Below are 14,922 nucleotides of genomic sequence, written 5' to 3'. Positions count from 1 at the left end.
CAACCAAAGCAGATTCGCTCAGCAGGATCGCCAATAAAACTAACCCAATGCCAATCAAAAGGACTGAGTGATTAGTGGTTTTCCCTGGCTGTTTCTCTTATCCTGCTGTTGTGGCAGTGGGATGATAATGAAATCAGCTCTTCTAACTATCTCAAACAATGCTAATTGCTCTCCAGACTTCAGTCAAACTCTTCTCAAATTAAGTGTAATCATTTTCTTCAAAGGGAAGTTAAAATTTAGACAGAAAAGGGAACACCAAGAGCATTGAATCAAAATGACATTTTTACCATGGTAGATGAACTTGTCTGATTAGTAGATCAAGTCTGTCTATATGCTGACTTCCTTAATTCTACAACCTGCAACATCCACTAGGAAGTTACTAAACCATGTGGTTCTGCCAAAGGCTTTTGCATAACTTCATATATAGTTATTTTTATCTTTTTATAATCATAGAGTTTGTGGAAAGAGAGGAAATTGTGTCCCTGAGGTAAGGTTTATTAGGCATCAGTAAAAATGGAATCACTGGAGACAAAGGAAGAAAATGAACATTTATGAAGTATTTTCTCTGTGGTGAGAACTGGTGCAAGGCCCTTTAAACACAATTTCTCAATTAATTGGTGGGCCCTATTAGGAAGGTACTATTCTCCTCCAAGTCCTATAGCTAATAACTGTCAGAAGCCAGGTCTGCCTGACTCATAAAATCATCTTAGTTTTAAGAAGCTAAAGAAAACTTTCCAAAGCTTCTCCTTCTGGCCGTTGCTATTCGGTTACTACAGAAAGATTTAGATTGCCTTTAAGGAAAAATTTCTCTGGAGGGGGTCTTTAAAATAGGAGAAATAAGTCTCTCAAGTAATTAATCATTAGAGAGAATACAAGTAAAACTCTGACTTATGAGAAAAGCTAGACTAGTGTACCTTTCAAGGTTTATTAATTAATGTAAAAAGCATTTATTAAGCCCCTACTACATGAGAGACAGCAGCACTGTAAAAGAAGCATAAGTTTTTTTTTTTTTTAATTGTCCCCAGTTTTATTGAGATATAAATGTCATGTAACATTGTGTAAGTTTAAGGTGTACATGATGATAGGATATACATATATATTGCAAAATGATTACTACAATAAGGCTAGTTAACACATCCATCACCTTATATGGTTACTCTTTTGTGTGTGTGTGTGTGTGTGTGTATATAAGAAGCATAAGTTTTTGAGTCCGGTAGACTTTGCCAATTCTGGCCACATGATCTTAACCAGTTACGTATAATTTCTCTTCGGTTTCTATATCTATTTTTAAAAAAGAAAGAATACTACCTTATCAGCTATTGTGATAGTTACAAAGTAAATAAAGCACCCAGCACAGCGGCTGGCACAAAATATTAAGAGCTCAACAAACAGGTATTATTGTTATTGCTGTCTCACACATATTTTATTAGATGCCGGGGATATAAACATGAATGAAGGCAAGTATCTGCCTTCAAGTAACTCACAGACTAGCCACGGAGACAGAAATGTCAAAAACGAAAGGAAAAAAATTACTGCAATAGTGTGATGAATACAGTCCTAGAAAAATGACTGCATGACAGCAGGATTCCAAAAGGAGCAGGTGGAGCTCTGCTCAACTGGATTAGGGAAGGCAGCCATGAAATTTAGGGTCTAAGATAAGATCTGTGTTTCAAAGATAAATGTTTCTAATGACTAACTGCTCTAATGTATTGTTGGTGATGTCTTTACTTTCAGGAGACAGCACTTATACCTGACCCACCCCTTGCCCCTGCCTCCCTTTGTAATGAATGTGTTTTCTTAGTCAAGCTGCAACCCACAACCCAAGGAAGTCTTCAATATTGCCCAACTTCTTGCAACTCAACTTCTGCACCATTACATTGCAAAATAGCTCACTGCTTCCCCAAAGCACCAAACACCAATATGCAAATTCAAAGAAAACAGAAAGCTAAGAGCAATGTGGAAGTGGAGTGGGTGGCAGGGTCTTTTCAGAGTAACAAAAAGGGATACAGAGGCCACCCACCTATGCTGACATAAACTGGGAATATGAAAAAGAAATACAGGCATTAAAGCAACAAAGTGATTGTAGGCCAAAGAAACCCAGGGTAAGAGAGAAATTGGTCTCTTATTCGGTCTAAGTGATGGTATGTGTTAATAAGCAAGAGCTCCATAAACACAGTATACCTACTTACTTGTCAATGTCTAGGGAAATCTGAGCAGCTGTCCCACTGTCACTCTTGCTCTTTCTCTTAGCCTCTTTTTGTCTCTGAGTCAACACTTTCAACAAAAAAAGAAGAAACAAAACAAAAAAAGAAAAACTGTTAGTTGGCAGTAGACTCTAAATATAAAAGACAAAATGTACTTGAAGAAGAAAAGTTTAAAATCCTATTCCACTGGGAGAGGTGACTGTCTGGGAAACCTGTGCCTTTCTAGTACAGAGAATATTACCTGCATAATATGGACTGAAACTGCCAGCAGCAAGATAGTCCCATATTTGCTAATGAGATCTATTTTTCCTCTATTTGCCATTAGCTCTAAAGATCTAGTCCACACCAAGAAAGGTTTTTGTGTACTATCCTAACTTGCAGCACTAGGGGGAAGGATTTATACTTTCCCATTGAAAACTCTGTCTTTGTGACACATATACTCCAATAAGATGCTTTATGATATATAGCAATGACAGCTACATCTGAGTGCCCACATTAGCTCCAATCTTTACAAAACTCTGAAAAGTGTTCCATTTACAAGTGAGAAAATGAGAGTTCAGAACAGTTAACACAACCAGTCTTTTCCACTACACTAGGACCACCTCCTAATTCTAGTGGGTATAGACAACTTTAGCCCAAGTGGCATACAAATACTTTTCTCATAGCAAAAGCCGTCTGTTTATAAAATCATACTCTCTTAAAGCGTCTTGGAAGTTAATTAACCAACGGTTTTCCAGTCTTCATTCCTTGGAGTTAACAAGAAGAACTGTGACCATCTCACTTCAAATATTGCCTTTGTCCCTCCTGACACTTGACATCCCCATGACAGAGAATTTAGAAAGCTTATCAGTCCACAAAATAATTTAGGTTGTGAAGCATTTACCTAGACCAGGGGTTAGCAAAATTTCTCTGTACAGGACCAGACAGTAAATATTTTAGGCTTGGAAGGCGATAGGGTCTCTGTCATAACTACTCAACTCTGAATTATAGCAGGAAGGCAGCCATAGACAACATTATAAATAACTGGATGTGGTATGTTCCAATAAAACTTTATAAAATCAGATGTCTGACTACATTTGACTCCTGGCTGGCCATAGTTTACTTATCCTTCTAGTCCAACCTCCCACTCATACAAATGCTTCTATAAGCATCCCTGACAAGTGATTATAGTCTCGATTATATCCATTCACTGAGGAGAAGTCACTTCCTCCTAGGGAAACCCATTCTACTGCTACACAACAATTCTGGCTTAATCTGCATTTACTGGGGGCTGTATGAGTAAGTTTACCCCCTTTCCCACAAGTCAGCTCTTTGAACACTTAACAAGCTGCATTACAATCTTGGTTTTACTCAGATGTCTGACCCACTAAAATGTAACCACCTTCAAAACAGGTACTATATCTAGTCATTAAGCCAATCACTAATAAGACTTGGACTGCAGAACCTTTGAGGGCCTAGGGTAGCTCTAATCCTTTTAATGATCCTCTGGAGATTGGTATTATTATTCTGCCCTATTTTAAACATATGAAAACAAACTCAGAGGAACTGACTTTGCCAAGCTATCACAACTAGTAAGAAGAACCCAGAACAGAGTCTAGATCTGTCTGATTCCTATACCCATGTTTTACCTTCCTAGTTAACCTCCTCTACATACACCTCAATTTGTCAGTCTTTTATGTGTGGCACCCCAAAATGGACCCAATATTCCAACAAGCAGTCTGACCAGTAAAGAGAACACAAGAACCACAAGCTGCTTTGTCTGGACTCATATTCTACTAATTCAGCCAAGGCTGTGTTTACTTTATTGACAATCCTGGTATTCTACTGGCTTAAATTGAGCGTAAAGGCAATTAAGATCTATCCCCTATCCTCCCAAATCATCTTCAAAAATGTTATCAAGACAGGTCTCCTAATTCTTTACTTGGGTAACTAAGTTGTTGGGTATGTTTCCGCTTTAACAGGACTTTATATTTATCCCTATTCTTTTCAGTTGAACATTCCAGTCAGTTGAGATCATCTGAAGTCTTGATTCTGTCATCTGATGTTATCAGCTCTCTCTTCCAGGTTTGTGTCATCTGCATATATGACAAGCATGCTATCTATTATGTTCATCCAAGTCACTGGGGAAAAATGACTGTTAATGATACGGCCAAGGACACAGAAAACTGTGGCATGTTACCAGAGAAGCCTGTCTTCCCCTAGTCCAAATTTCCTTTAAATACTTAATCAAGCAAATATTTATTGAGAATCTTCAATGTGTGAGTTTGGGGAGATACAGGAAATTATGAGGCATGGTTCTTGCTCTTAAGGAGCTTACAATTTACTAAGGGAGACAGCACATACATTCAAATAACTATAATACAAGGTGTAAAGAGATACATATAATAAAACATGATCATACACAGAAGCAACTATTAATAGTGTCTTATCTCTAGGGAGGATGACAGGGACACCTGGGGACTGGAAGAGGAGGCAGGCATGCTTTTCCACTATATAGTTTTCTGTACTATTGAATTAAAAATTAAAAGGGCTAGTATTTACCTGAAGAAAATAAAAATGCTAATTCGAAAAGATATATGCGCCACAAGTTCATTGCAGCATTATTTACAATAGCCAAGATATGGAAGCAACCTAAGTATCCATCAACAGATGAATGGATAAAGAAGAGGTGAGATATATATATATATATATATATATATACACACACACACACACACACACACACACACATACACACACACACACACACACAATGGAATATTACTCAGGCATAAAAAAAAAAAGAAATCTTGCCATTTGCAACAACATAGATGGACCTAGAGGGTATTATACAAAGTGAAATAAGTCAGACAAAGACAAATACTATATGATTTCACTTATATGTGGAATATAAAAAGCGAAACAAATGAACAAACATAACAAAACAGAAACAGAGTTGTAAATACAGAGAACAAACAGGTAGTTGCCAGGGAGGTGGGGGGTGGGGGCTGTGGGGGGAGGAGAGAGAGAGGTGAGGGAGATTAAGAAGCACAAACTTCCAGTTACAAAATAAATGAATCACAGGTATGAAAAAAAAAATTCAAAGGGAGAAAAAGAGATCAGGTTACAGCAAGGTCTTAGGCACAAGTTAGAGTAGATGATCTATTTCTAAGGTTCCCTCCAACCCAGAGATTTTATAAATAAAAATAAAGTACTGCAGGAGAAAAACATCCTGGACATAGTTGTATAACCACCTTCAAAATCCACCTCCTATTCTATCAGCCAGCCCACATTTCTCCATCTTATGTACAAGGACTTTATGAGAGATTTTATCAAGTGCCTTGCTGAAATCAATTCTTAAAATGTTTGCATCTCTGATTACAGAAACCTCTAAGGGTTGTTTTTTTTTTCCCTCTCTCTCTCTTTCTATTTATTACCCATCTTGACTACCAAGTATTTTTCCCAAAAGAAATACTTGGAAACCACTCCACAGACAGGGCTGGAAAAGGAATTAATTGCTTATTAGCACTTTATATATACCTCTGCACCTAGCACATTTCTGTTACTTGTTTATATGTCAGTCTCCTTTCTACATCACACAACCTTCTGAATTCAGAGATTCTGGGTTTTGTCTTGATTTCTTCACCATCCCCAGCAGAGTCTAGCACAGACTAGATGCTAATAAATACTTGTCAATTTAAATCATAGCAATGGATTCACAGGAAAGAGGGGCTCTTGTTTTATGAGAATCTTCTCTGTGCCAGGGACTTAAAAAACATAATCTCTAATCCTTACAACGGTCCTGCAAGGCATATATCGCTAGCTCTCTTTTATAGATGATGAAATAAATGGACCAAGATCACAAAGCTAAAATAACAAAGAAATATGGCACCAGAAATGCAATATAAGCTTTACTTTAAAGAAATATATGTTCTATACGAGTAGGCTGCTCTCCTGGGAAATGAGAGGGTAAAGGGAAAGAGAAAAAGAGGGTAAGAGGGAAAAGAGGAAGTGATAAGTGGTAAGTGGGCAGGTGGAAAAGAGACTTGGCAGATGGCTGAGACTTACATGCTAATTCTATTATTAAATGTTATGATCAGAGCAGACCGGACTGGCCCTTACTGCTACATTTTTCCTTTAAAAACTACTGCCCCTACAAAGAAGAAAGGTGTAAGTTGCTCTAAAGGAGTCTGCTACTCTGGTTTATGAGTGTTGAGAGAGCCATTTTAACTAAGCTGCAGGCAGAGAATTTAGTATGAAACTTAAATCCAAAAACTTAGTTGCTGGTGACAACAGCCAAAGATTTCAAAAGGGAACGATGGAGTCTGAAGACAACTACCAGGAAAGCAACTACCTGGGCAAGGTATGCAGAACAGAAAGGAGGAACATGACTGAGAGCTGAGAGAGCCACCTATAAACCTACGACCATTAACTCAGGCCTTTATATACCACTGGATGGAAAACGCCCTAAGGAACTGCGCTTCGGACTTGGCTTGGCACTGTTAAGATACAAAGAAGCAGTGGCACACAGTGGAATAATGTGCACCAACTTTAGAGTTGGACAAAATGGTCTCCAAGCTAGGACTCGACTAGCTGTGTTCCCTTAGGCAAGTTAATTAAGCTCTCTGAGTATCAGGTGACTTACCCACAAAATGACATGATAATAGCATCTATCTTTATGGGTTTTGGTAAGCATCACATCAAATAATCCAAATAAGTTGTAAGAGTGTTCAGCCCACAGAAAGCACTCAGATTATCATTAGTTGTTTATTATTATATAATTCTCATTATTAGTCTTCCAAATTTATTTCTTAGTCTTAGCCAAAGGTTTAGGCCCATCTTTAGAACACACCTACCAGCCTGTCTGTAATTTGCGTTAGGTCTTAGTCTTAAGTGGTTCCCATACTAATTTGTACAAACAAAATGAACAAGTAAATAACCAAAGCATTACAGAACAATTACCAATACTGTGTAAACATCAGCACACTTATTTCCAAAACCCTAAGTAGACAAGCAATCAAAAATAAAAACATATGGTCTTGAACTGTAAACAGTGAAGACAATGGCTCCCTGAGTTAAGTGAAAATTATATATACAAAGAAGAAAGATTTGGCAGAATGACAGTAGTTACTCTCAGTTTGTCTCCCTCAACCTCAAAACCACATCAGCAGAAAATAATGGGAGGCCACAGAGTTGTTCATGTTCCTGCTAAGACCGCCAATCCTCCAACTTAGCACTTTCTCAGTGGGATGTTAGAGGAAAAAGGGAAGGCCTGCTCCACCTGCATGTTGCCTGCCTCAATGCTGCCAGCCTTCCCTACGAGAGTAGTCCCAACAAAAAGGCTATCAATAGAACTAACCATTATCTACCATTCTGAGACATGTGGCTATTTAAATTTAAAACTTAATTAGAAGTAAATGTAATTTATTTATTTTTCTTTTTTTAAATAAATTTATTTTATTTATTTTATTTTTGGCTGCATTGGGTCTTCGTTGCTGCACGCAGGCTTTCTCTACTTGTGATGAGTGGGGGCTACTCTTCATTGCGGTGCACGGGCTTCTCATTGCGGTGGCTTCTCTTGTTGCGGAGCATGGGCTCTAGGTGCACAGGCTTCAGTAGTTGTGGCTCACGGGTTCTAGAGTGCAGGCTCAGTAGTTGTGGTGCACAGGCTTAGTTGCTCTGTGGCATGTGGGATCTTCCCGGACTAGGGCTCGAACCCGTGTCCCCTGCATTGGCAGGTGGATTCTTAACCACTGCACCACCAGAGAAGCCCCCTAAATGTAATTTAAAATTCAGCTCTTCATCACATGAGTTATACATTTCAAGCGTTCAACAGCCACATGTGACTAGTGGCTACCATGTTTGAGTCTACTAATAAAGAACATTTCTGTCACTGCAGACAGTTCCACTGACTAGCACTGCGGAGATAAACAGGACTAATTCTATCTTCCCTTAAATCTGTTTACCTTGGACACCCCCAAGAAATTCAAGCTTCCCATAGCTTCTCTCACCACCTAGATTCTCATCCCACGACTCTAATCCGTCATCTGGGAGCACTTTTCTAATATGACTCAGTCTCCCACTCCTGCTCTCAAAATGACTCTGCCCTCTGGAATTTGGGTCAGTGATCCAAAAAATCCTCAACATTCTTAACCCTCTCTGTGGAAGTTCTCTTCATCTTCTTGCTCGAACTGAAAGATGGCTGTCCTCTGAGCGTACTGCTTCTCCTTGTACCTTCTCAGGTACTGGCTGTTTCTTCTTCCTTACAACACAATACCACTGACCTGGAGGTGGGGTAAGTATCCTCTTACTCCTCGTTGTTGCTTCCAGACTACTGGAAAACCTAGTTTGAAGCACAAACCATTCTGCTACGCCTGCTACTCCACCTTGAAGAAGTCATCTACTATCCTCCTGGTCACCCACCCCACCCCCTTTCCTGGCCATTCGTTGAAAATTTTAACATATCACTTGCTGTCTTTCTTTTTGCCAGTCTTGCCATCATTCTTGGTGATTTTAATACGTACATATTAGACTGAAGAATATGAAAGTTGCAGTTTCTGTAGTTCAACCTAAGCTGTGATTCATTCAGTATCTGTCCTCTCACTTCCTTTACCTTTTGGCTATCAGCTCCCATGGATCATACCATCTCAGCCTTTCTCAAGTGGGATTTCTGAGAGAGAAGTAAGCCTAATGTCCTCAGGCATCCATTGTATGTAATGCATTAACCTCTGTCCTCTGCATCTAGAATAGTACCAACCAGTTATGTACCATCCTTGGGAGAAGTAAGGAAAACATTCGATTCATTTTCTGTGTTCTGTGGTTCCAGTGAGGAACCCTGACTGAGCTTGTCAATAATAATCATGCCACTTCCAAGATCACCACCACCTATCTTTTCCAACTCACTCCTTCTAATACCCTAACTCCAATAATCCTTCAGCCCCACTAGGATGTCTAATTCCAGGCTATCACCTTTTCACTGTCCATCATCCTGTCATGTCCTCACTTTCCTTCTTACTTAACTTAGATCTCAAGGTTATTCTACCAACCATTCCCCTGAATATTTTCTCAACTTATTTCTAATTTCTATTGTACTCCCTAGCAAACCCCAATTTTGGTTAAATCCAATTCTCCATCTATTATGTGTCCCTACCTAAGCAGCACAATAGTGCTGACGGTGCTCACGTTATATTTAAGACCAAAAACCTCAAGTGGCCCCTCAATACAGCCTAGCAATCCTAATATGTCTCCACAGTTTGTTTATTGTTATTCTACTCTCCCAGAGATTGTTTCATATCTTCTCCGCTATCTTCAAACTTTCAATATCCATCCTGACTCTGCTGTCACTATTCTTTTTTGTTTCAATATAATACCTTTAATTGAGATAAAGTTACATATTATATAATTCACTGAATTACAGTTCATGGCTCTTAGTTTATTCTTAGTATATTCACAGAGTTGTGCAACTATCACCACTACCAATTTTATAACATTTTCATTAACTAAAAAAGAAACCGGTTCCCATTAGCAGTCATTCTCCTTTTCCCCCCAGGATCCCAGCCCTAGGCAACCACTAATCTGCTTTTTGTCTCTATGTATTTGCCTATTCTGGGCATGTCTTATAAATGGAATCATACAATATGTGGGCTTTTGTGACTGACTTCTTTCACTTAACATATGTTTTCATCTATATCGTAGCATGTAACAGTACTTCATTCCTTTTTTTCTCATAGCAGCTGCACCATTTTACATTCCCACCAACAGTGTACCCGGGTTCCAATTTCTCCACATTTTTACCAACATTTATTTTCATTTTTTTAATAGCCATTCTAGTGGGGATGAAGTAGTATCTCATAGTTTTGACTCACATTTCCTTAATGATTAACTATGTTGATCATCTTTTCATGTGCTTGCTGGCAATTTGTATATATTCTTAGGGAAAATGTCTATGCAAGTGTTTTGATTTAACTGAGTCCTTTTTGTTGTTGAGTGGTAAGAATTTTGTATATGTTCTGAAATCTAGACTTTTATCAGATATATGATTTATAAATACTTTCTCCCATTCTGCAGGTTTTCTTTTCACTTTCTTGATAGTGTTCTTTGATGCACAACAGTTTAAATTCTGATGGAGTCCAATTTAACTATTTTTTTCTTTTGTTGCTTGTGCTTTTGGTGTCATATCTAAGAATCCACTGCCAAATCTAAGGTCATGAAAATTTACCCCTAGGGACTTCTCTGGCGGTCCAGCAGTTAATACTCTCTGCTTCCAATGCAAGTGATGCGGCTTCGATCCTGGGTCAGGAAACTAAGATCCCACATGCCGCACAGTGTGGCCAAATAAATAAATAAATAAAATTCAAAAAGGAATTGTTAAAAAAAAAAAAAAAATTACCCCTAAGGGAGTTTTATAGTTTTAGTACTTACATTTACGTCTTCAATACATTTTTTGTATATGGTGTGAGGTAGGTGTTCAATTTCTTCTTTTGCATGTGGATATTAAGTGGTCCCAGCACCATTTCTTGAAAAGACATATTTTCCCCCACTGAATTGTAAGTGCTAAGTGGGCTTAGGCAAAAACCTAAGTCAAAGTTGCCTTTATTCATCCCGACCCTCAGTCACAAAGTTTGATTGATTCTTTCACCAGAAGATTCTCAAATCTGTCCACTCCCATGACACTGCTTCATTACTTGTCTCCTTATTTCTATCTAATCTCAATCCCTCTAGTCTGTCTACCATACTGATCCAAGAATAACTTAGGCCCACCATTACCAGTTGGCAGTAGCCAGGAAGCCTTCCCGGATCCAAGAAGGCCCCAATCTCTACAACTGAACAAGACCCTACATGCATACATCACAGTATTTCTCACACAACATTTTAATTATTGCTTTACCTATTTATTTCCCCCAGCATACTGTTTCTTAATCACTTCAGTATTCCATATTCCTGGCATAAAATTGACACTCGATATAAATGTATATTTTAAAAATAATTTTTATTATTATTATTTTTAATTTATTTATTTTTGGCTGCATTGGGCCTTCGTTGCTGCGTGTGGGCTTTCTCTAGTTGTGGCAAGTGGGGGCTTCCTTGCGGTGCATGGGCTTCTGATTGTGGTGGCTTCTCCTGTGGCGGAGCACGGGCTCTAGGGCGTGTGGGCTTCAGCAGTTGTGGCGCACAGGCTCCAGTTGTGGCTCGTGGGCTCCAGAGCTCAGGCTCAGTAGTTGTGGCACACAGGCTTAGTTGCTCCGCAGCATGTAGGATCTTCCCGGACCAGGGCTCGAACCCACGTCCCCTGCACTGGCAGGCGGATTCCCAAACACTGAGCAACCAGGGAAGCCCTTAAGTGTATATTTAATGAATCAATTTGTAGTTTCTTATTCACAAGTTCGGTGGAATCTTTTCTTGGCTTTAAGAATAGAATATTTTTATAACTTAGATGAAAATGTCCCTTCAGCTTGATTTGAAATACTCTTGAAATAAAAAGACCCTATATGCCTCATTCCATTCAATAAACAAATTCTTATTCTCTCAGGTACTAGACTTAATAACCTTATTCTACTAGTGATAGCTTTTAACTAAAAAAATCCTAATGACTATGTTGATACTTCCTAAGTATAAGCAACCCTAAAAAACGCAGGCATCACTAGGTCCAATAAACAGATGAACAAATAAAGGTTCAGAGGCTTCAATCCTGTAAATGCCTGGGCTAAGATATGATTCCAAGTCTGTTAGACTCCAAAGCCAGTACCACAATACCAAACTGCCCTCTTTGTTTCAGAGAAGCCACACAAGCGCCCTGTCCCTGCTCAAGTTGTAGCAATTTCCTTTCAAGTTTAGAGATAAGCTTGCTTTCTCAAGAAGGTACACTTGAATGTTGAACTCTTGACCTTAGTCTTTACTGCTGCTGTAGCTGACCCCTGCATTTGAAGTGTTAGCCTGGTTTCCTCAACACTTTTCCATAGAAGGCAAAAGTACTCATATAAAAATATGTTTGGAGCTTCCCTGGTGGCGCAGCGGTTAAGAATCTGCCTCCCAATGCAGGGGACACAGGTTCGAGCCCTGGTCCGGGAAGATCCCACATGCCGTGGAGCAACTAAGCCCGTGCACCACAACTACTGAGCCCGCCTGCTGCAACTACTGAAGCCCGCGCGCCTAGAGCCCATGCTCCACAACAAGAGAAGCCACAGCAATAAGAAGCCCACGCACTGCAATGAAGAGCAGCCCCTGCTCGCTGCAACTAGAGAAAGCCCGCGTTCAGCAACAAAGACCCAACATAGCCAAAAATAAATAAATTAAAAAAAAAAAAAAAGCTTGGCAGTGCCTCCACCACCCTGAGACTTCAAGGAAAGAATTAATACTGAGAAAAACCCTTAAACCATAAACTCCTACTTATGATATAGAAATAAAGGGTATACAACCATTATATTTTTATGAACAAAATTCCTCAATCTATGAGGTACTGAATAATTTAGAGACCTTAGAAAAACAGTCACTTGTCTAGCTCCTACTAATACTTGTGCATAATATTTATAGCACAATCTTTTTCTTTAACAGCTGGCATTTTTATTTAAGCAGTTTGACAATATATATATAGAATTTTTAAATAATTCATATTTTCTGACCCATGAATTAAAATTTGGGAATCTACTCTGAGGGAATCATCTGCATTTAGACAAGATCATAAGACAAAGATATTTTATCAAAGCATTATTTATAATAATGAAAATTTTAAACAACCCAGTATTCAAATACAGAATGAAATACTATGCAGAAATTCAAAATAAAGACTGAAAGGAAATACACCAAAATATTAACTGTAATTGGGGTAGGGGAATTAGGGAGGTGGTTATTTTTGGATGATTATCTTTCTATGTTGCAAATTTTTTTCAATGAGCATAGACTAATCTTACAATTTAAAAAATTATTTTAATATTGAGAGACACCCCTAATCAAATAACAGATCTGGGCAATGATCATCAATGACTATTAGCTGAAAGCTGGGCTTTCTAATGGATGGATTAGGCTGATCCCACTAGTCAATCTTAACATCATAAAAGAAAGACAACCAGACAGTATGTTTCTCACAATCTGATGCAGTATGAAATATATAATACCACCTATGAACTAGTCTTGTCAAAAAAAAAATCTAAACGGAATCTGATCAAGCCTCAAATCAAAATAGAAGTTTCCAGAAAATATAGTTTAGAACAGGAGACCATGGACAGCGGAGTCGAGATGGTGGAGTAGGAGGACGCAGAGTTCACGTCTCCTCACAACTAGGGCACCTACCAGGTGCTGGTGGGGGACCCTGGACACCTAAGAGGACGGGAGGAACCCCTGTGTGACCAGGTAGGATGTGGTAGGGAGAGGGGGTAGAAGTGGAGGTCGGACGGGGCTGGTGTTCCTGAGGGGCAGCTGGGGGAGGGGAGGGGTTCCCGTGTCCAGAGGAGCCCACTCTTGCGAGGGGAACAGCAGGGACAGGGAGAGACCCTCGGGGTATCGGAGGGGAACTCAGCCAGCATTTCCCCTGCCCGCTCAGGCCCCAGCGACCCTGCTGGGATCCCGGGCCTGAACCTCTGCTCTCTGGGGCCCCCTCCGGCCACACTGGGCCTAAGCCCTGTCCCCCCCACCCCCCAGGGCCTTTTCCAGTTGTGCAGGTCCTGAGCCTAGGCTCTGTATCCCCCACCAAGGCCTGTTCTGGCTGCACAGGTCCTGAGCCTAAGCACCCCCCCCACCCCCAATGCCAAGGCCTTTTCTGGCTTTTTTTTTTTTTTTTTTTTTTTTTGCTGTTGTGGTTCTGTTATGCCTTGTTATTGTTGTTTCATTTATATTTTTACTTTTTCTAATACATTTTTTATTTTTCTAGTTTTACTTTATTTTTTATTCTTTGTTATTGTTCTGCTCCTTTTTGTTTGTTGCCTTTTTTTTTTCCTGCTGCGCCACGTGGCTTGCAGGATCCTGGTTCCCAGGCCAGGGGTCAGGCCTGAGCTTCTCCGGTGGGAGCACCAAGTCCAATTGCTGGACTAACAGAGAACCTCAGAACCCAGGGAATATTAATCGGTGTGAGGTCTCCTGCAGTTCCTCATCTCGGCACCAAGACCCGGCTCTACCCAACTGCCTGCAAACTCCAGTCCTGGACGCCTCAGGCCAAACAACCAGCAAGACAGGAACACAGCCACGCCCATCAAAAATAAAAAAGAAAGAGACAACAAAAAAATATGTTACAGATGAAGGAATAAGGTAAAAACCTATGAGACCAAATAAATGAAGAGGAAATACTCAACCTACCTGAAAAAGAATTAAGAGTCATGATAGTAAAGATGATCCAAAATCTCAGAAATAGAATGGAGGCATGGATCAAGAAAACACAAGAAATGTTTAACAAGAACCTAGAAGAAATAAAGAACAAACAGTGATGGGGACTTCCCTGGTGGCGCAGTGGTTGGGACTTCGCCTGCCAACGCAGGGGACACGGGTTTGAGCCCTGGTATGGGAAGATCCCACATGCCACAGAGCAACTAAGCTCATGCACCACAACTACTGAGCCTGAGCTCTGGAGCCCGTGAGCCACCACTACTGAAGCCCGCACGCCTAGAGCCTGTGCTCCACAACAAGAGAAGCCACCACAATGAGAAGCCTGCGCACCACAACGAAGAATAGCCCCCACTCGCCACAACTAGAGAAAGCCCAGGCACAGCAACAAAGACCCAACACAGTGAAAAATAAATAAATAAATAAATAA

At 39.9% G+C, this 14,922-nt stretch overlaps 1 protein-coding gene across 6 annotated transcripts in view; it reads right to left on the bottom strand.

Annotated features, from left to right (window-relative positions):
• UIMC1 (ubiquitin interaction motif containing 1) overlaps nt 1-14,922 on the bottom strand; it is a 132,508-nt gene that overhangs the window by 3,913 nt on the left and 113,673 nt on the right. For all 6 annotated transcript variants that reach the window (XM_082453472.1, XM_082453467.1, XM_082453468.1 and 3 more), the window contains one exon: nt 2,190-2,274. In XM_082453472.1, the coding sequence (XP_082309598.1) occupies nt 2,190-2,274 (85 nt within the window). The remainder of the gene's footprint in view (nt 1-2,189; nt 2,275-14,922) is intronic.

Source organism: Balaenoptera physalus (genome assembly GCF_965194825.1).
Source record: "Balaenoptera physalus genome assembly, chromosome: 3".
Taxonomy (NCBI): domain Eukaryota; kingdom Metazoa; phylum Chordata; class Mammalia; order Artiodactyla; family Balaenopteridae; genus Balaenoptera; species Balaenoptera physalus.
The sequence above is the reverse complement of the archived record's forward strand: the minus strand, read 5'-3'. Positions and strand labels throughout refer to the sequence as shown.